Source organism: Microtus pennsylvanicus, chromosome 17 (genome assembly GCF_037038515.1).
Source record: "Microtus pennsylvanicus isolate mMicPen1 chromosome 17, mMicPen1.hap1, whole genome shotgun sequence".
In the NCBI taxonomy this organism is placed as follows: domain Eukaryota; kingdom Metazoa; phylum Chordata; class Mammalia; order Rodentia; family Cricetidae; genus Microtus; species Microtus pennsylvanicus.
This window is the reverse complement of record NC_134595.1, coordinates 42831001-42851182: the sequence shown is the minus strand read 5'-3', so window position 1 is coordinate 42851182 and position 20182 is coordinate 42831001. Positions and strand designations below refer to the sequence as shown.

Here is a 20182-nt window from a genome sequence, read left to right as displayed (position 1 = left end):
GCCAGTCTGGTCTACAGGGAAAGTTCCAGGACTGGCTCCCTAGCTACTGGGAAACCTGTCCCCCAAAGTCAAAAATAGATAGATAGATAGATAGACAGACAGACAGACAGACAGACAGACAGACAGACAGACAGACAGATAGATAGATAGATAGATAGATAGATAGAAGATAGATCACCCTCAATCATAAGATCCTAGTGGTCATACAATATAAAGAGTCTAACCAGTTTTTATTTGTGTGACCACTTACAGATCCTTGTAATAACTACTAGGAAATAAAACTACATTGGTACAGAAATTAGGAAATTCCATTTCCCACAAGTCCTAGGAATGAATCATCATTTGATTTTATCAAAACCCATCCAAAAATCCTAAAGAAAAATCTAACATTGAGGTGTTTTATTAATTTTTTATTATTTTGTTTTTATTTTCATCATCCAATGTGTTTCTCATAGAAGTCTTTCACATAAGTATAGTTTTTTTTAACTTAGATAGTGTGGTGGTTTAAATGAGAATGGACCCCCATAGATTCATGTATTCAAATGCTTGGTCCCTTGCTGGTGGAAAGATTAGGAGGCCCTGTTGGAAAAGGTGTGTCACTGGGGGAGCAGTTTTGGAGTTTCAGAAGCCCAAGAATTCCTAGTTAGCACTCCTCCCACAACTCATCTCTCTGATAGATAGACAGACAAACAGAAAGACAGACAGACAGAAATGATGATGATAGATAGATAGATGATAGAAAGATAGATGATAGATAGATAGATAGATAGATAGATAGATAGATAGATAGATGATAGATAGATAGATAGATAGATAGATAGATAGATAGATGATAGATAGATGATAGATGGATGGATAGATAGATAGATAGATAGATAGATAGATAGATAGATAGATGATAGGTGGATGGATAGATAGATAGGAGATAGATAGATAGATGATAGATAGATAGATAGATAGATAGATAGATAGATAGATAGATAGATAGATGATAGATAGATGATAGGTAGATAGATAGACAGACAGACAGACAGATGAGTTATGGTGTAAGCTCTCAGCTACTATTGCAGCACAATGCTTGTCTCCTGCTGCCATATTCCCCACCACGATGGTCAGGGACTCTAACCCTCTGAAACCGTGAGCCCCAAATGAATTTTTTTCTTCTATAAAGTGCCCTGATAATGGTGTCCTATCACTGTAATAAAAAGTAAATGAGACAGGTGGCATACATCTATACATAAAAAAAAAAAAACATACAAAGTCATATCACACAGAAATAAGGATGGTTTTTCTTTTGGGTATTTTCTTTCAATCTTTTGTACAAAGTTTATATTTTTCTCTATATATTATTGGGTACACTACATTTTTTCAGTCAGCATTTTGAGGTCCAGAATATTGTTTTATTGTATAGTTGCATTTGAATTATTTATTATCATTGTTTGAACATTTAGGTTATTTCCAAAGCTTGGCTATTGATTTGTAGTATATCCAAAAAAATTGATGGAATTTAATAGTTTACACTTAAGAACTTGTGTATATTTATGTGCATGTCTTATACATACATATGTGTTGTGAATATATGTCTTCATGTTTCCACAGTACGTACTTTACTGACTGAATCATCTTTCTACCCCTGGTAAGAACTTCTTTAGATGCTTTATATTTATTGCTAAACTGTTCATTAAAAAAACACACACACATTATAATGATCAAGTCTGTTGAGGTTCATTTTATTTTCCAAAATTTTTACTAACTTCTGAGGCCCCTCCAAAAATAAGTATTTAATTACTTTAATGTCCCAAATTACTCAGAATTCTGGACTTTCTCCACATTTCTTCTCTTGAGTTTTTTCTCAGAACTGTTTTTCTCTTTGTTGTGACTATGAACTCATGGATTTTGCTCTATTATCATCATAGTCTTGTGCTATGTTGACAATCTTAAGTAGATAAGACACTGGAAATAAGCCCTCGCTATCAGACGATGCACAGTGATTGTCTCCAGATGACCCTTACAACGATTTTGTCAATTTCCAAGTCCCATTGGGATTTTGGTTTTCATAAAACATATAAATTATTTAAAATCTACAGTCTTCTTGCCAGGAATAGGTTTTATTTTCTTATGTTCTTTTGTATGCCTTTGTAAACTTTTCTTCATTGCACAAAAATAGCAAACTCTATGAAGAAACCCTCGTGAGTTTCACATATGAAGAATTCTTGTCACTGGAATATCTTTCAATTTTTTTCTACATAATTTTGGTAGTACTTAAGAAAACTACTGACTTTTTAAGTATTTATTCTGTGGAAAAATAAAATTTTGGGTTCATTTTCTCCTGTTTCTAGAAACATAATCAAGTTGTCTATAACTCTAATGCTCTTATAATTTACAACACTTATGTATTATTTTGTGTCCTATACTGTTGCTGAAAACAATCGCAAGAGTGAAATATGATTTCAATGCTAAATATAATTTTAAGAATGATTTTACTACCCACGTGTGTAGAATATTTTCTAGAATATTATTTTCTGTAATATAATACAGGCGCTGTGATAGATGCCTTCAGAAGGATATCTCTACAGCTGGATAGCCTAGTTCAAGAGGCCTATTGACATACATTGAGTAGCATGACTAATAAAAACCCAGAGACAGATATAGGGGTTCAACCTGAAGGCCAGAAAAGCACCCTTAAAGCCAAGTGGTGTAATCCCAGTATGTAGAAGCAGGGAGGTCAGCAGTTCAAGGTCACCCTCAGCTGCATAAAAAATCTGAGTCCAAAGTATACTAGTGAGATCTAGCTTCCACACCAAAAATTCAGGTAACAAACTCTAGAAAGACAAAAAAAAAAAGAGTATACTCTTAAAATGGAGGCACTCGAAAAATGGGATCCCTTACAAACTATAAAACAGATCTGAACATCCATCCAGCGGTGGTTAAGATAGACCACCATTACAGTGCCATCTCCTCTCGCAGACTTTATTTCTGTTATCCACTTGTGTGCTCTCTGAAGAGCCTCATACACAAGTGTTCGCTAAAAATCACTCACATTAAAATAGAAATAACGTCATAACAGCCTACCTATTTTCATAGACTAAGTTTTGAATAAGTACATCCTAAAATTTGAACATATGAAAGGAAGTTGTTGCCTGGGATTTTATCTAGTTAGTAGAGTGCTTCCCAACCATGCACAAGGTCCTGGGTTCAATCCCCAGTACTGGTAATAAATAAATGAATAGTATTAAAAAGCAAACTAGTTTGCTAAAAAGAGCAATGAAACTTGGTTCATCCATCCATCTCTGGAGCATAGGGTCAGTCAACAGATGTCTATTAGGATGGACAGGAAGTGTCAACAGACAGAGGTAAAAGAAGAAAACAGTTTTCTAATCAATTTCACCTCGTTGAGAAACACATTTATGTTGAAGCATGCATTGATTTTCCAAATATTGACATTGGAGAATGTGCTGTTTAGGATTGTACTTTTCATTCCCAACAAAGAAACCTCTTGAGGAAATAGATAATAAAAGCTATAGCGCTTTTATGCCTTTCTCATTCAAGACTAATGTTCACCCTGGATCGTCTCACGTTCTAAAATCTCCCTGAAAAGCCTCTGCCAACAAAACATCCTAAAAGCCAATAACAGCAAAAAGGTATCTGTGTGGACAGAAACCTGCCTATCTTGAGCAATCTATGCACAGTTATCAGTAACACATTTCAATAAAATTCCTATAGTTAATTCCTATGTCACCTTGTGGCTAGCATAAGCTTTTCTTAATCAACAGGTGTCAAAATTAGTAATTCGGCCCAAAATACAGAAGTACAACATAGTTTACAAAGCAAAGAATTATTTATGTGTCAGTTTTGATATACTTGCAACAGTTGGTGATCATGTGACTGTTTGATCCTGGATGTGGCAACGGGAAAGAATAAATGGCAATCATGAAGGTAAATTAATGATGGTAACAAGAAACTGTGCCCTTTACTGGAAATTTTTGAAATATTCCCTTCTCTCAGACACAAACACCATTCTATGTCTGTTGATTGACATGAAATGAAAGATAGAAAAGTCGTGTTCCGGAAAACAAAACCCAGGATAAATAAGTCATGAAGATCCTTTACCTCCCTGGACAGTCTACCCTGGTGATGAAAGATGGCACGGGGGGGTGCATGAGATCCATTGTTCAAGTGGCATGTATTGTTTATGGGCAGGATGACCCTGTCCCACTGAATAGATTACGCATCTGGCTCATGAGAAAAAGTTAGTCTGTGAGAAGAGGCCATGGAAGCTAGCATCCAACTCATGCAGGTTATCCAAGAAATGAGGGCAAAAATCAACAGACTAGAGGAAGAGAATCATACCCTCCGTGTGAAGCTGACTTCGGTTAACCAGATGGCCTCTGGCTCGGAAAAGGAATCCGGAGATGAAAGGGAAGAAGCAGAGTACGGGCAAACTCCAGGAGCCCTTCCTCATGGTGTTCCCACTGATTCTCCATCAGCTGTGCAGGAACAAGGTACCAAACATATGTGGCTCTTCTGGGCTATGCTTACGTTTTCAAGTATCTCCCAGATGACTGATTTGTTGGGTTGCTACAACAAATTCATCGTTTGGCACTTGCAGTGATAAGTTTCAGCCTCTTCCTTCTAGTAGATGAACTTTAAATCTCTAGTCAAAATTCCCTTTAGTTTCTTTAAACCCTATATTTCAATAACAATAAAATGATGCTGAGTGTACCAGGAAAGCTAAAATCAGATGTGTAAAACATCAGTCACATTCAGAAATTTTCTTCCATTTTGACTTTAGGTATATAAATTCTGCAAATGTAGAACAATGAAGGTGCATGTTGATTGGTATGATCATTTATCAATCACTGAATAACCACGGAATAGTTTTTTAAGTGGGTTAGCCTGTGGATCAAAATCAGATAAATGTGGTTCTCGATGATCTGTTACTCAGTCACTAGACTCTGGGCTCCATATTAGACCTCTTGAATCTTCTCCACCTGGAGGTACTGTGGTGCATGCCTCTGTGCTGATGGCGACCACTTGGAATGATTAGTAGTAGTTGGATGTATGCAACATATGACAGGCACTATCCCTTTTCCTCTTTCTACACTGTGAGACACATTACACACACTTTAGCCTGTAGATAGACAGTGATAGATGATAGATAGATAGATAGATAGATAGATAGATAGATAGATAGATAGATAGATGATAGATAGATGATAGATAGATAGATAGATAGATAGATGATAGATGGATGGATGGATGGATAGATAGATAGATCATAGACAGATAGTGTACAGATATATAGATTATATATATATTGAATACATCAATATGCAAGGTTAAAAGTAAAATATCTCATTTTTTACAGGAAAGACTTAATTCCATAATTACTTAAAATGTTGGACTCTGTAGTAAGAAACACGTCCTACCTTTCAGTTGTCAGGGCTCACCTTCAACAACGTATTCAAATCAAAAATGATATCCATAATTAACTACTCACAGCTCTTAATATCATCCATCAAAGGTTTCAGGCAATGCCAATTAGAGGCAGGGAAGAGTTTGACAATGGAGCATGTCACATCTGCTGCGTGATCTTATTAGAGATGTCTTTTTCCAGTGAAGAGGGAAAGCATTTCAAAGCTACAAATACATTCCTATCTGGAGCTGAGAAACTCTGTCTACTGATGATCTAAGAAAACTGCAAAAGAAGAATCTATAATATTAGACCCCTTTATTGGAAAACAGGAAGAAAAGATATGGGTATTTGTAATATATCCTTCTACAGGGCTTCTAATTCCTGGCAGTGCTGACCTTTCCTATTGACTAATTCTTCTTTGTTGAGGTCAGTCTAGATGTTAGAAGATGCTCAGTATTTCCAGGCTCCCTAAACACCAGTTGCTGTAACACCCACCTGTCCAACCCAGTTACGACCATCAAGTTGTCTGCAGCCAGGCACTGTGGCGTCTGTCAATAACCCTAGTACATAAGATGCTGAAGCAGGAGAATCGTGAGTTTGCAGTTAGCCTAGGCTACACAGTGAGTCCACGGTGAGACTGAGTGAAAATCTGTCTCAAACAACAACAAGTCTTCGACAATTGGCCAAATGCTAACTGGTAGATACTTCCCTCACTTGCCATCACAACCACTGATTTGCTCTAAAGGTCGATAGTACTGCCTCAAGTCTCTTTTCTGTATTTCTCATTCACATAACAAAGCAACTAGAATCTTCATATCTTAGCACCTTATCCTGAGATAAGTATTGCACATTTCCGAGTACTACCTTTGTACTCTCAGGATGTGAATATTATGAAGTATGGAAGGTGGTAGAACATTTGTAAGACCTAGAAACACAGTTGGAATCACACTTCTTCAGCATAGAAATAATAACTTGCAGTAAAAACCTTACTATTAATTTGAGGACTAGCTGAAATACATGTCAGAAAAAAAACTTAAGAACTTGTTCTGATTGTCCCAGCAAAGCACAAAAAAAATGTAATATAGTGGTATGCTTGAAAGTCTAGTGGGATATCTTCGAATTATATTCTTTGCCAAATGGTCAGCCCTGAACACATACATACAAGTGACACTATATAACCTGAGCAGTTTATAGTTATGCATTAAGAAATATATATGTAACTAGGTGGTGGTGGTGCACACCTTTAATCCCAGCACTTGTGAGGCAGAGGCAGGTGGATCACTATGAATTCAAGGTCAGCCTGGTCTACAAGAGGCACCAGAACAGGCAAAGCTGTACAGAGAAACGCTGTCTCAAAAAACAAAAAAAAAGGAAAAAAGAAATATATATGTATATACATATACAATGTATTTGTAACAACAATTAATGAAATTAATATAACAACCATTAATGAAAAATGAGACCATAAACTTCACATATTAGTAAGGAGGGCCATATGGAAAGAGTTGGAGTGAGGAAGGGTAAGGGAGAAATTATGTAGTTGTATTATAACCTTAAAAAGTAAAAGAAATAATATAAAATTACATTTGTCTTTTATGTTATATGCTTCTGCAAGAATAAGTAACTGAACTGGGAAGGACATGGATTTGAGCATCACAATATCTGGGTTGGAATCCCAGCCTTGTAACAGTGTTCAGTGTTGGGCAGATCATCTCAGATTGCTGATCTTGGCATCTGTTGTACAGCAATATCATAGAATTTATTAGCCTCCTAAAAGGAGACTCACTCAGAATCAGAAAATTTCAACTAGGCACATTTCATACCAGGCTCATTAAGACTCAGGAAGTAAATAAGTCATAAGTCTCAGGAAGTCCACGAAACTTAGGAGATCCTCAAGAGTCCTCTCTCCGCAAGGTTATATAAACAGTAAGGACTGCAGGGAGAAGAGGAATATCTTGGTTTGCTCTCTGTTGCTTTGATAAATACCATTGTCTAAAGCAACTTGGAGAGGAAAGGGTTTATTTACACTTCCATATCACTGTCTATCATTAAGGGAAGCCAGGACAGGAACTCAAACAGGAACCTGGAGGCAAGGATTGAAGAAGAGACTATGGAGAAATCCTGCTTACCGGCTTGCTCCCCCTGGGTTTCTTAGACACCTCTCCTATACAGGCCAGGCCCACCTGTCTAGGGATAGTACTGTCCGCTGTGGCTCAGGGCCTTCCATATCAATCAGCAATCAAGAAAATGCCCACAGCCAGTCTAATGGAGTCATTACTCCCTGAGATTTCTCTTCCCACATATGTCTAGGTTTGTGTTGGTTGAAAGCTGGGGTTATGAAAGAGGACTGTCCCACCTGTGGAGCTGTTAACAGTTATTGGTTGCAGCTTTCTTGAGTCATCCCCCAGGCTGGAGTGGGCTTTTCAATCCTCCGGCTGCCTTCGGTCAGTCATGCTCCTCTATGTAATCCCAGTAAGCTCTTTGGTTCCACAAGATGGACTTTGATGAGATGGGGGGTTGGTTCTCATTCCCAGAATGGAGTGAATAGACAGTTGTTCGGACCTCTGCAGGAAGGCTAACACAGCAGTCTCCTCACATCAAATTGCTGATTACATCCTGCTCTCCAGCTAAAAGGTTTTTATCAAATCTAACTTTTCCAGTTATATATACAGCCTTTTAAGAATAGCATCATATTATCTACCATAGAAACAATTTGGCTTTTGTATAATAAAAATGAAAAAATTCTGAACAAGAGATCACGAGTTTAAGTGAAATAAGCCAGAGTCAGGAAAGTAGATACAAAGTGGTTTCTATAATATATGAAGTCTAGTCCTTTAAAAAATTCAGGTGACATGAGAACAGAAGGGAGGCTGTTTAGAAAAAGGAATGGTATCTATGGGAGGGGGGAACAAATGAGGGTATGGAACAAATTGAATTCAACACATATGAACTTATTAGAATCTCATAGTGAAACTCATGGTTTTAAACAGTGAGTACACAAATTTTTTAAGTATCAGGGCTTGAGAGACAGTTCAGTTGTAAAGTGTTTGCCTTTTAAGCCTGCGGACCTAAATTCAAGCCTTAGAATCAGAGAGAGAGAGAGAGAGAGAGAGAGAGAGAGAGAGGGAGGGAGGGAGGGAGGGAGGGAGGGAAAGAAGGAAAGAAGGAAGGAAGGAAGGAAGGAAGCCTCTGTGATGGAACACCCTATAAAATCAGCACTGGAGAACCTTGATGGAGAGAGGGGGTTGTGGGGCTTGTTGTCCAGCAAGCCTAGCAAACTTGGTGAGTCCATGCAGGAGAGATTACTGTCAGAAAGAAAGAAACAAAGAAAAAGAGAGAGGAAGAGATAAGAAAGAAAGAAAGAAAGAAAGAAAGAAAGAAAGAAAGAAAGAAAGAAAGAAAGAAAGAAAGAAAGAAAGAGGGAGGAAAGAGGGAGGGAGGGAGGGAAGGAGGGAGGGAAGGAGAGAGAAGAGAGGTAGAAAGGCAGGAAAGGAGGGAGGGAGGGATGGAAGGAATAAAAGAGAAAAAGATGACAGCATCTGAAGGACAATACCTAATACCTAAGATCATTCTTTGTCCTCCATATGTATATGTACACACACAGGAATAAATGCACACATACACACATATACACAAACACAACACATGCACACACATGTACATACATACATACACACACACACACACACACACACACACACACACACATTGTGGGGAAAAAATCAGTTACACCAGATACATTCCAAGGCCTCTTCCAACAGAGAAATGCTTGATTCTATGAATCGGCTCATGTACACTTGCCTCACCTGTACTGTAAGGACAGTGACAGACCTTATCCCATAGGCTCTGAGAGACCTGAGTAAAACAACACAAGCAAGAGCAATGTGAATTTTTCAGTGACAGTTGCCAAGAAAATATTATTACTTGACTTACATACAAGTTTCTATTGGAAGTTTGAATGATATGTTGGCAACATCATTTGAAATTCAAACTTGCAATGGAACCCTAGAAATCTATTACATAGTAATCTTGGAGTGCACCCCATAAAAATTCTTTATTTTACAGATAAGAATATAAAACACAGGACATTTAAGAAAGCGACATCCCCAATATGTATTTAAAAACAGAATCTTACAAAACTACCCACTGATAACTAAATATCATAAAACACAAGTATATCCCTCTCTTCAAGAAAGAAACTAACTTGAAAAAGCTGCAAACAAATCACTTGGAACCCCAAGTTCTTCCAGATGTGTAATAGATACCGTGAGAAAATCAAAGGAGACATTTCTAGAGTAGAGTTAGCTTCTTCCTTGATTGCCTGAGCCCAAGACCTGAGCTAGAGCTCAGGGGTATACCTGCTGGCTGATGAACTATGTTTATCACATAATGAGGCTACAGCGTGCCTACTCAGAATGAATTCTCCTTGGATAAAACATGTCTGTAGAAACATCAGCATTGCATGGGTTTTGATGGATGTAAAAATCTAGCAGCACTTTCTGAGAATGTCGCCTTGTCCTTCCTGCCCTGTGCAACCTCACCTCATGGCTGTTGTGAGTGTTATAATTGGCAATGCGGAAGATAAAAGAAACATCTCAGGGAACTCCCAGCACTGCAGGGCTCTGATTCTTTTCAATCTCTCATATCCTTTACTGGCAAGTAAATTGCAGTTGGCAGTGATCTTTGAAACTGGACTAGTGGTCCTGTGATGTTGTGTGAATATTTCTTCCCTTGTGTGTATAAGAAAGAAAAGGATAATTTGTGACTCGGGGAGATGAGCAAAGAATTTATTTGGTAATCAGTTCCACATTAAATGCAGAACCCAAATAAAATGAATTCAACTTGGCTATCATCAGCATAATTTTCCCCGTCCAGTTCCCTAGGACTCAGAATGGAGAGATAGCTTCCTAATTCTTTTAAACAGAAACTTTAACGTTTCGATTTCCAAAACGGGTTATACAGAGTTACATATGGTGCACACTACAGTCTTTGGAAAGACGTAAAGGTAACTTCTGAATGGCATTTACAGTTAATCTCTTCAGATAAATTTGCACATATCTGCCCAAAACTCATCCCTAAAATCGCATCTTCTGATCTTGTAAACTGTGCAAAGCCGGGTCAGTCTCCACTTTTTGCAGGGTCACAACCCTTTCTGTCCTTTTCCTGCCATGACAGGTGGCAAATTTAAATAAATTGCTGTAGTTCTGGCATTCTCGAAACCTAAACACATTACATAGCTTCCTTTTACATTTCCGTGCTAGCTAACAACAAAGTTATAGCAAGCAACACAAAGAGTCAACAAGGAGAAAGGACCTTGAAAAATGAAAATCAACCCACGAGGTCAATGCTGCCCTCATAAGTGACAACTGGCATCCAAGCAGAGGTCAAACGATCAGCCTCAAGCCATAGAGCTAAGAGGGACTAAGAGAAGTCGAGACTCCCTAAGATAGAGTTCTTTGAACCAAGGTTCTCGGTTTTTAGCATAAACAAGGAAAATCTGGTTTACTTCACAGAAGAAATGTATTGGAAGTCGTTGATGGACAGAAACTGAACTGTAAGCCCTTGGGAACTAAGTCCATCTACCTGCCATTAGGAAGAAACACTCACTTGCCCACATAAAGCCCTTCTGCTTTCTTCCATATTATCTTGTTCTTAACTCCCAGTGGGCTGTCTCATGGTGACCAAATAAAGCCAAATCATTCAACTACAGGACACTTAGGAACAACCAGCTGGATTACTGTGGCTATCTAGGTGGCCAAGGACAGTGGATGAACCCATTTTTCTGGAGTCTAGAGTGAAGATACCTTCAGGAACCACAATCTCGAGACATTCCACGATATCCTAATTTTAAGGACTTGTTTTATAATCGATTTACATCCAAGTCTCTGTTTATTTTATATTTAAATTTACACTTACTATTTAACAATATACACTTATGAAATATATTATGATAAATTTTATACTTTTTTACAGATATAATGCTTAATACTGTCAGTATAATTAGTATTTATATCTCATTAAACACATTTTCAGCTTTATTAACACATAATAATTGTACATATTTATGGGTATGGCATAATGTATCAATATACGTTTATATATGATGTGCAATGACCAAATTAGAACAATTAACATTTCTGGATATTCATTATTGCTTCATGTTTGAAGCTTTTGAGCTCCTCACAATCTTCTAGTTAACCATAAAAATCTACAGTAATCTACTATGAACTAATTCTATGTTCTTGGGTTTTCTCTGACCACACAATGAAATGACCTCATCTCTTCTTTCATGTGTCTTTATCCCTTGTTTTCTCATCCTAAAATCCGCCATCATCTGCACTGCATCACGTATTGCCTGCTTATGGCAACATAAACTACACACTGAGAACTCTATGCAGGCAAAATTTCCATGATGTTCACTACCCCATTTCTTGAAAAAGTGTCCAAACTGTGGCTATAATCAACTAACACTTGTAACACAAATCAGCAAAAAGATATCTTTCTTTTCACATCAACGAGGTATGATCAACATCATCTTTCGATTGTGAGTATCTTTAAGGGTAGAATGTTTCACAGCTTGAATTTTGTGCTTCCTGTACAGGCAATGTCATGATTGTCAGACGCTACTCCGTTTCTCCAGCAGTTCACTCCTGTGCGGGGAATGACCCCTGGAAAGCTCGAAACAGACTTCCAAACATCATCGGAGCATCACTGGCACGTTCTTCCAATAGAAATCAGGACAATGGAGAAAAGATGCTGGCTGCAGATGCTTACAGCAGCAGTAGCTCCAGCCAGAGAGCTGCTTCTGATCACAGTTTTGTTTGCAGGTAATGCTCCCTGTGTCCCTGGTTAATTTACAGGTGCGACTGAGGACTCATCAAGCATCCTTCTAGACATGTCAGGATGTACCCACTGGAGGAAACAAAACCAGAGTACAAACGATGTCCATCCCATTGATGTCTGTCTAGGGAATCAAAAGAACAAACTGTAATGGTCCAACGGCACCTTCTAACAGATGTTCTGCAATAAGCAGAAAACTTAGTCTTTATTCCTTCCTCAAGTATTAATCATACTCTGAACCATGCACCAACACAAGACTTAGACAATCAAGCATTAATTATACTCTGAACCATGCACTAACACAAGACTTAGACAATCAAGCCGTTAGATGATGAAGAAGATACACAGGCAAACTGACCACTCAATAGTATGTCTTGGGGTGAAGGATAGCTATTTTAGGAACTAAACACACAATTCCTTTCGGAGAGAGAAAGTTTCTCATGAAGGCAAATGTCTTCAAGGGGTTAGGGAGAAAGTTAACAGAATAAACTGTTTAGGGATAGTCCCAAAGGTACAAGACTCAAAGGGAAAGTGTTTCCAAATGCACAAGATGGTATTTAAGGAATGGCATGATTTCAATATGAAATGCTCCCAACTGTCCTATGTGTTGTACAATTGGTGTTCTAGATTGCGGCACTATTGAGGGAGGTTGTGGAAACTAAAAGATGGAACCTAGCTGAAGGACCTGAGTCACTGGGGTAAGTTCCTAGTCTGTTCCTGTAACTTCTCTTTGATCTGCCTGCTGTAATGTGAACAGCTGTCCCTTATCAAGCACCCCTGCCCCCAAGATGCCCTACCCATGTTAGTGTGTAAACTGAAGGCATAACCACTCCAGGGTATGGTTGATGGAAAGGTTTTATTGTAGATATGAGGGAGGGTACAGCCAGAGGCATATGGGAGAGTCCAGAGCAGCGGGAGAACGTATTAGACAGAACATGGCCAACAGACTAGATGAGACCATAAGGGAAGAGAAAGATAGAAGTGGGAGAGAAAGACAAAGATATGACCAAGAGAGGGGGCAAAAAAGAAAGAACCAAAGAAAGAAGACAAAAAAGAGGGTGTGCAGCTGACATAGTACAAGGGAATGAGACACTGGAAGAGGGAAATCTATGAGCTGGATAAATTCAGGATAGGGGCAAGGTAAGAACTGAGTGGAACTGCAGGTACTTGTACTAAGGAAGCCTGCAGGCCAGCAAGTACTTTGGTATGCTAATAGGCACCACAGGTAGCCATTGGTTCCTTCTGGCAGTGATAAGGAAATAGCTCTTTTGGTAGAAGGGTATAGGCCCTAGAATTTGGGGGAGCAGAATTTCCTTTGAACCTCACAGTAAAGATGTTCTGCCCATCAACACTTGACAAGAACCTATGGACTTGAACCCTCTAATAACTGCGAACCAAAATGTATCTTGCTTCCTGAAGCTGTCATTTATTTGAGTCTTAACTACAAAAGGTAAATAATAGGAGTTAGCCTGAAAAGTAGAGGAAGCTGAAACAATTGACAGATAAGCTTGGGGTAGGGTCAAGGATCCCTTTACAGCAAAAATGTCTACTACTACAAAGTCTGCCATGCAGAAGTATGACTTTTCCCCTCCACTCTTCCGTCCTGCCCCCAGTAAAGTTCTGACTCTAGCAAGGTCTCCACACATCTGTCTTGTATGAGTCAAGTAGGAAAATAGAGAAAAGGGAGTGTGGGTTTCATGACTGGCTTATCACAGTGGAGAAGCGGGGGGGTTGTATTGCTGAATGAATATATGAGTCATAGCATTTAGTGGTGGCAGGAAATCAAATCAAAAAATAACCACAGGCCTGCACGAATTCTTCTAAGTATTGCAAAGAACAGAGACTTCCCACTGGGTGTGGGATGCAGAGGCCAAGGCACTTTGATTTCAAAAGACAGAATGAAAACTGTATGTCACTTGTACAAAGTTCCACTAGGGAAATGAGAGTTACCCTAAGTCATAAAGATGGTTGGATTTAGTCAGACAAAGGAAAGGGGGAAAGTTATACCCCATAGAACAACAAAAGACATAAACATGGAGATACCACAACTTGGGGAAAAACTGCAGGAATGGGAAAATGTGGGGATGGAGAGCCAACAGGATCCATTATGGAAGGTCTTTGGGGAAATGCTATGCAATACTGTCTTACCCACTTAATTATTGAAAGCCTAGTTTTGAAAATTGTCTTGAAATTTTTAAAGATACAGATTCTCAGCGATTTTATAAACACCCGTGTATTCATCTATAAGAGTCTAGCATAGGTAAGGTTTTTTGTGTCTCCCCCATCCTCCTTAGGGATAAATGTCATCGTGAGTTTGGTTTTGGCCCTTTCTGTCTACGGTTCTTTACTCTTACAACACACCCACCCATCACTCAACAAATATATCCTGGGGTATCACCTTCATGGCAGGATTCTGGGCCCTGCTACACAGAAGAGAGCAACTCTCAAAAATCCCTTTGGGGATGTTTTCCTTCATAATCAATGAATAAAAATGCATAAAGTATATCTTATGTTAACAACTACAAAGGAAAATAAGGCAATAAAAAGAAGTGAAGGGTTACAGGAATGACCACTGTTGAAACGCTTGATACTGTAGACAAAACCAGAGAAGGGAGAAAGAAAATGAACCCAATGTATCTAAGAGAGAACTCCCCGGTGTTGAGAATAGTTCGATGCAAAAGCTCCAGTAAGGGGGATTGAAACTGGTGTGTTAAAGGAGAGGTAACCAGGTGAGCAAGCCTCAAGGAAGAGGCTCAGCATGGCCAAGGACTCTCTTGTTTAATCTGTTCTTTTTTTTAAGTGGTTATGTAGGAAGCCCCATTGTGAAAAGGCTGAAGAGAACAGCAGACAGAAGAACAGACTGAAGACTATAAAGCAACCTAGACAAAGGGTGATTATTTTGGGGCCAAAAATCGTCACAGTAGATGTTGTTTCTAGGTGCATCTCACAGTTGGAGAAAGGAGAGCCTGTTAACAAGCTAGACATAGGGCATAGAAACAGGAAGTACACACTTAACAGTTGAGTTCCTGTGACCATGACAAGTCAGACATAGGATATAGAAACAGGAAGTATACACTTAACAGTTGAGTTCCTGTGGCCACGTATCTTCGGAGAAGAGGAAGAAGGAAAGATAAAGATGACCTATTTTCTTTTAATAATGCAAATAAACTTAGAGCTTATACACATATGTAGTGTATACAAACATACAGATATATATATATACGTTTATCATTCAGTGCTTTAAAAAAACTGATTGACTGTTGTTCACTGCATAAAAAAGGTAAAAGGATACAACTTGTGCATTATAAAATATACTTGCAATTTTTTTAAATAAAATATGTTTATAATGTGCAAAGTATATCTTATACTTTGGAGTATACAGAAGGAAAAGTCTTCATTATCTTATTACCGAATGGCAACTCTTTCGATTTTGATGGCTATCTTGCATCTATATATTTTGAAATCGTGTAGTGACTGTTAGAATCTTTAATTTTTGAACTCAAGAGAACCCATAGGATTGAGAATTACAGTACAATTAGCTTTCCCATTTTAATTTCTATTGTTTCTTATGACAGTTTGGGGAACTAGCCAATGTTTACAAAGTATTGTCTTTCTGAACCAAAATGGTTTGCAGCTTTGAAGCTGCCAGCTAATAAACTCTGAACAGAGTCCAGAATTTAGAAGTTAGTTAAATTTGAAATATTGAGCCAAGTGTGGAGTTGCGTTAAAAGAAGAAAAGTCCATGTTGGCTTAAAATCAACATCTGGATTGGCACAAAAATATGCTAGTGACAGAGAATCACTTAATCAGAATTAATATCTTTTATTATAGTCCTCTTTCACTCCGTCTCTTATGTACTTGGGAATTAACTAGGAAGATGGCATGTCATTATTCTTTTGATTTGGAAAGCTCACTTTCCTCCTAGCAACTTTCAGAATTTTACAAAGATAAATAGAGGACCAATTTTTCTGCAGCTGGATTTTGAATCGTATCAGACATTAAACCTAATTTGCTGGTGATATTTTCCATTATTATACTGTGAAAGTATTCCTTTTTTTGGAACAATGTTTCTACCAACGTGTCTAAGTACCCAAGCTTTCTGAAACGAAAGTTAAGGTTTTCATTTGACTTTGACTTTGATATAGAAACCCAATTTTTTCCTCTTGGGTTTCAAGGACAAATAATTTCAGGATATTAATAAAAATTAAAGAAATGGGCCCAGGTGGACAATGGAAAGCAAAAATAAGGATGCTGTTTTATTGACTTTACTGATTGGAGGTACAGACACTTATCTCAAAAGGTAAAGGCACTTACTGCCAAACTTAGTGATCTGAGTTCCATCCCCACACCTACAAGGCTGAAGGAGGGTACAGAATCCCACAAGTTGTACTCTGACAGCCACTTGTGTCCCATGGCACAGCATATATATGTGCACTCCGACACCAACACAAACGGTAAATAATTGTAATAATTGTTTACTTAAATTTGCTGACTGGAAAAAAACAGACCTATTCCAATAAAAGTAATCTGTACGTTTCCGCCTCGGTGAGGTTAGGAAGGGCAGCCTTTGGGATGAGATGGCTAAAATCCTAGCCTCATCGCTTTCAAATAGCATGTTCTTGGAAGGAGTTATTAATGTGTCATTTGCCACAATCTACTCTTTGGAGCAATGGGAATCATTTTAGCAGTTACCTCACAGTGTTTGTGGAGCACAGGGAAATAGTTGAACGAGTGGGTCATTAGCTGGCAGACGTTGTTCCTATTTTATTGATCCTAACACATGGAAGCCCTGGTCCACCTTCTTCCCAGGGGAAGGGGCAGATGTGTTCTGAGATGCAGGCCGTGAAATGCCATTCTGTGTAGCTACACCCTTATCTACCACAAAAGAGAACAGCCGTGAAGGAAGAGCAATCATTCAAACCCTGCTCTTTAGACTGAGTCTTAAGAGCAGTTTCTCCTGGGGAAAGTCAGAAACCTGTATAAAAACTATCGGGGTCAAAGGAGAAGAGAGACAAGCGAAGGATCCAGTCCCTCAAATGACACCAGCTGCGGCTCTTCTCCCCTGTCCCTTTAAGATTGACACACGATGGACATTTTGTGATCTCGGAGTCAAAAGAAGTAGACTGATGTGTGTTTATTATGTGCTTCCGTAGTTAAATATATCTGACATATTTAAACTGTGGAGTTGTGAGACTCTGCTTAAAACAGCGTGATATCCAACTGATGTCTTTACATTTTTATCAACACTATACACAGGGCTTAATTAAAAAGCCAGTTCCAATATGCATTCTCACATTATTATTAGGCAACTAAGAAAGTAAGTATTATGATACATTAAGATAAACTTTTAGCACTGTTGACAAATTTCTATGACTGGAAAAACAGAAAATGTTACATATTAAGGTTCACTAAAATGTCTTATTTTTTTTTCCTCTTGATTTGCTCCATGTAGGGAGAAGACAAAGACAGTCAGTTTCCAGTTACCTAAAAATAGGTCATCAGTTCCCAAGAATCCACATCCTCTGAAGTTCTCAGCAAATCAGAGCACAGAGCAGCTAAACATCATTGCAGAAAAAGATGTGTGAAGTGAGGAGTAGATTCCCAGGAGTTGAGCACAACAAGATCTGTGTCAGTGATCTTCCCAGGGAAAAACTCTGCCAAACTGTCCAGTAAGACACACAAAACCTCAGGATTCAACGACCGGCCTTACTGGCCAAGGGATGGGAATGATGGTGTTGTCTTTAAAGGGCAAGTGTGTATCCAGTGTTTAGCATGTAGCACTGGGCCTTAAGCATCCTGAGTGTGTAACACAGCACTGTGAACCATCTGGAAACACTACTGGCTCACTTCCCAGATGAGGTCACGACAAACCTAGACAATCTATTTTGGTTAATGGCAAAAAAAGAGAAAAGAAAATATCATGATACTGTTTACAACACTTGCTGTATTGATAGCTCATCGTTACCAGCTGATTTGTTCTTTGACAGATCCTAGTTGATCTGTTCTGCAGTAGCCAGTCACTGGCACGTGAGCACAAGCGAATCCCCAACATACACTATGGACTCAGAACCACCACAGCTGATTATGAAGAGAAACTCAAATCATTATTGCTCAAGGGTTGGAAATTCTTAGAAAACCCCAACACCTGAGCTTCCGATCAATAGACTCTCTCCCTGTCCTGTTTATAATAACAGTATTTATAAAACCCATGTAATTTTCAAAGAAAGATCTTGTTTTAAAATTGGCAGTGTTAAAATGCAGATCCATAGGCCCTGACTCAGATCTACTGGGTGAAGAGAAAATAGAAAGGAGGTTGGACATTTTCATTCTTAAATAAGCATCCCAGGGTGTTTTCTGTTGTATAGTTCTGCATGTCATCCTCTATTGTAAACACTTAAAAGAAGAAAGACCCATGGCTATCCAATTCCAGCAGCATACTAAAGAAGAAGCAATAGTAAGGCATAGGTAGGAAGAATCTGTGCTGGTCCAATGGAGGGGTTGCTCACAGTCCCGGATAGACTGCTGGACAGAGAGACGTAAAGCAACAAACCCTGAAGGGAGGGTGACCTAACAGCATCAAATGTTTCTTGTATCACTTTCATTCAAGATTAACAATATTCTCCATAACACAGCCGACTGGATAACAGGGCAAGCTTACAACTGGGGGAAAGAGCTACAGATGAGATATAAAAACACATTCACCAAGGAATAAAGACACACTGAGCACAAACCAAGCTGTTAACTATGAAGCTGCCATAACTTTTTGTTTGTGCACACTCACATTTACTGCGTCCTTAGAGCTTCACACTCACACTGTTTAAAACAAGAGTGAGAAACAATACCCAAACTCGGAACAATTTTTTGTTTTTTCTTTTTTTGTTGTTTGGTTTTTTTTCTCTTTTATTGTCTATATATTTTATTGTGCTATATATTTTTCTTCTCTCCCCTCCCTTTCTTGCTCTACCCTCAAACCCTCTCCCATGATTGCCATGCTCCCAGCTTACTCAGGAGATTTTGTCTTTTTCTACTTCCCGTGTAGATTAGATCCATGTATGTCTCTCTTAGGGTCCTCTTTGTTGTCTAGGTTCTCTGGGGTTGTGGATTATAGGCTGGTTTTATTTATTTATTTATTTATTTTGCTTTATGTCTAAAAGCCACATATGAAGGAGTACATATTATATTTGTTTTTCTGGGTCTGGGTTACCTCAATCAATATGGTTTTTTTTCTAGATCCATCCATTTGCCTGCAAATTTCAAGATGTCATTGTTGTCTACCACTGTATAGTATTCCATTGTGTAAATGTACCAATTTTTCTTTATCCATTCTTTGGTTGAGGGGTATCTCGGTTATTTCCAGGTTCTGGCTATATGAAATAATATGGCTATAAACATAGTTGAGAACATGTCTTTGTCATATGATTGAGCATCCTTTGGGTATATACTCAAAAGTGATACTGCTGGGTCTTGAGGTAGATTGTTTCCTAATTTTCTGAGAAATTATTATACTGATTTCCAAAGCAATTGTACAAGTTTGCACTACCACCAGCAATGCAGGAGTGTTCCCTTTACCCCACAACCTCTCCAGCATAAGTTGTCATCAGTGTTTTTGATCTTGGCCATTCTTGCAGGTGTAAGATGGAATCTCAGAGTTGTTTTGATTTGCATTTCTCTGATGACTAAGGATGTTGAACATTTCCTTAAGTGTCTATCAGCCATTTTAGATTCCTCTATTAAGATTTCTCTGTTTAGATCTGTACCTTATTTTTTATTCGATTGTTTACTATTTTGATGTTGTGTTTCCTGATTTATTTGTATATTTTGGAGATCAGACCTCTGTCACTTGTGGGGTTGGTAAAAATCTTTTCCCATTTTGTAGGCTGCCATTTTGTCTTGTTGACTGTGTCCTATGCTTTACAGAAGCTTCAT

General features: G+C 38.4%; 1 protein-coding gene across 1 annotated transcript; it reads left to right on the top strand.

Moving 5' to 3' along the window:
- The first annotated feature begins 4270 nt into the window (after positions 1-4270).
- Ccdc195 (coiled-coil domain containing 195) lies at positions 4271-17841 on the top strand. Its single transcript, XM_075951197.1, has 3 exons — positions 4271-4502; positions 12018-12243; positions 17709-17841. Exons 1-3 carry the CDS (start codon positions 4271-4273, stop codon positions 17839-17841), a joined length of 591 nt encoding a protein of 196 aa, XP_075807312.1.
- The last annotated feature ends 2341 nt before the right edge of the window (positions 17842-20182 follow it).

Bases quoted from the DNA above. Each gene is read 5' to 3' on its own strand.
- Ccdc195 (XM_075951197.1), top strand. From the start codon at position 4,271: ATGGAAGCTAGCATCCAACTCATGCAGGTTATCCAAGAAATGAGGGCA. The intron at 4,503-12,017 runs GTACCAAACATA...CTTCCTGTACAG, and splicing joins ATCAGCTGTGCAGGAACAAG to GCAATGTCATGATTGTCAGA. The intron at 12,244-17,708 runs GTAATGCTCCCT...TGCTCCATGTAG, and splicing joins GATCACAGTTTTGTTTGCAG to GGAGAAGACAAAGACAGTCA.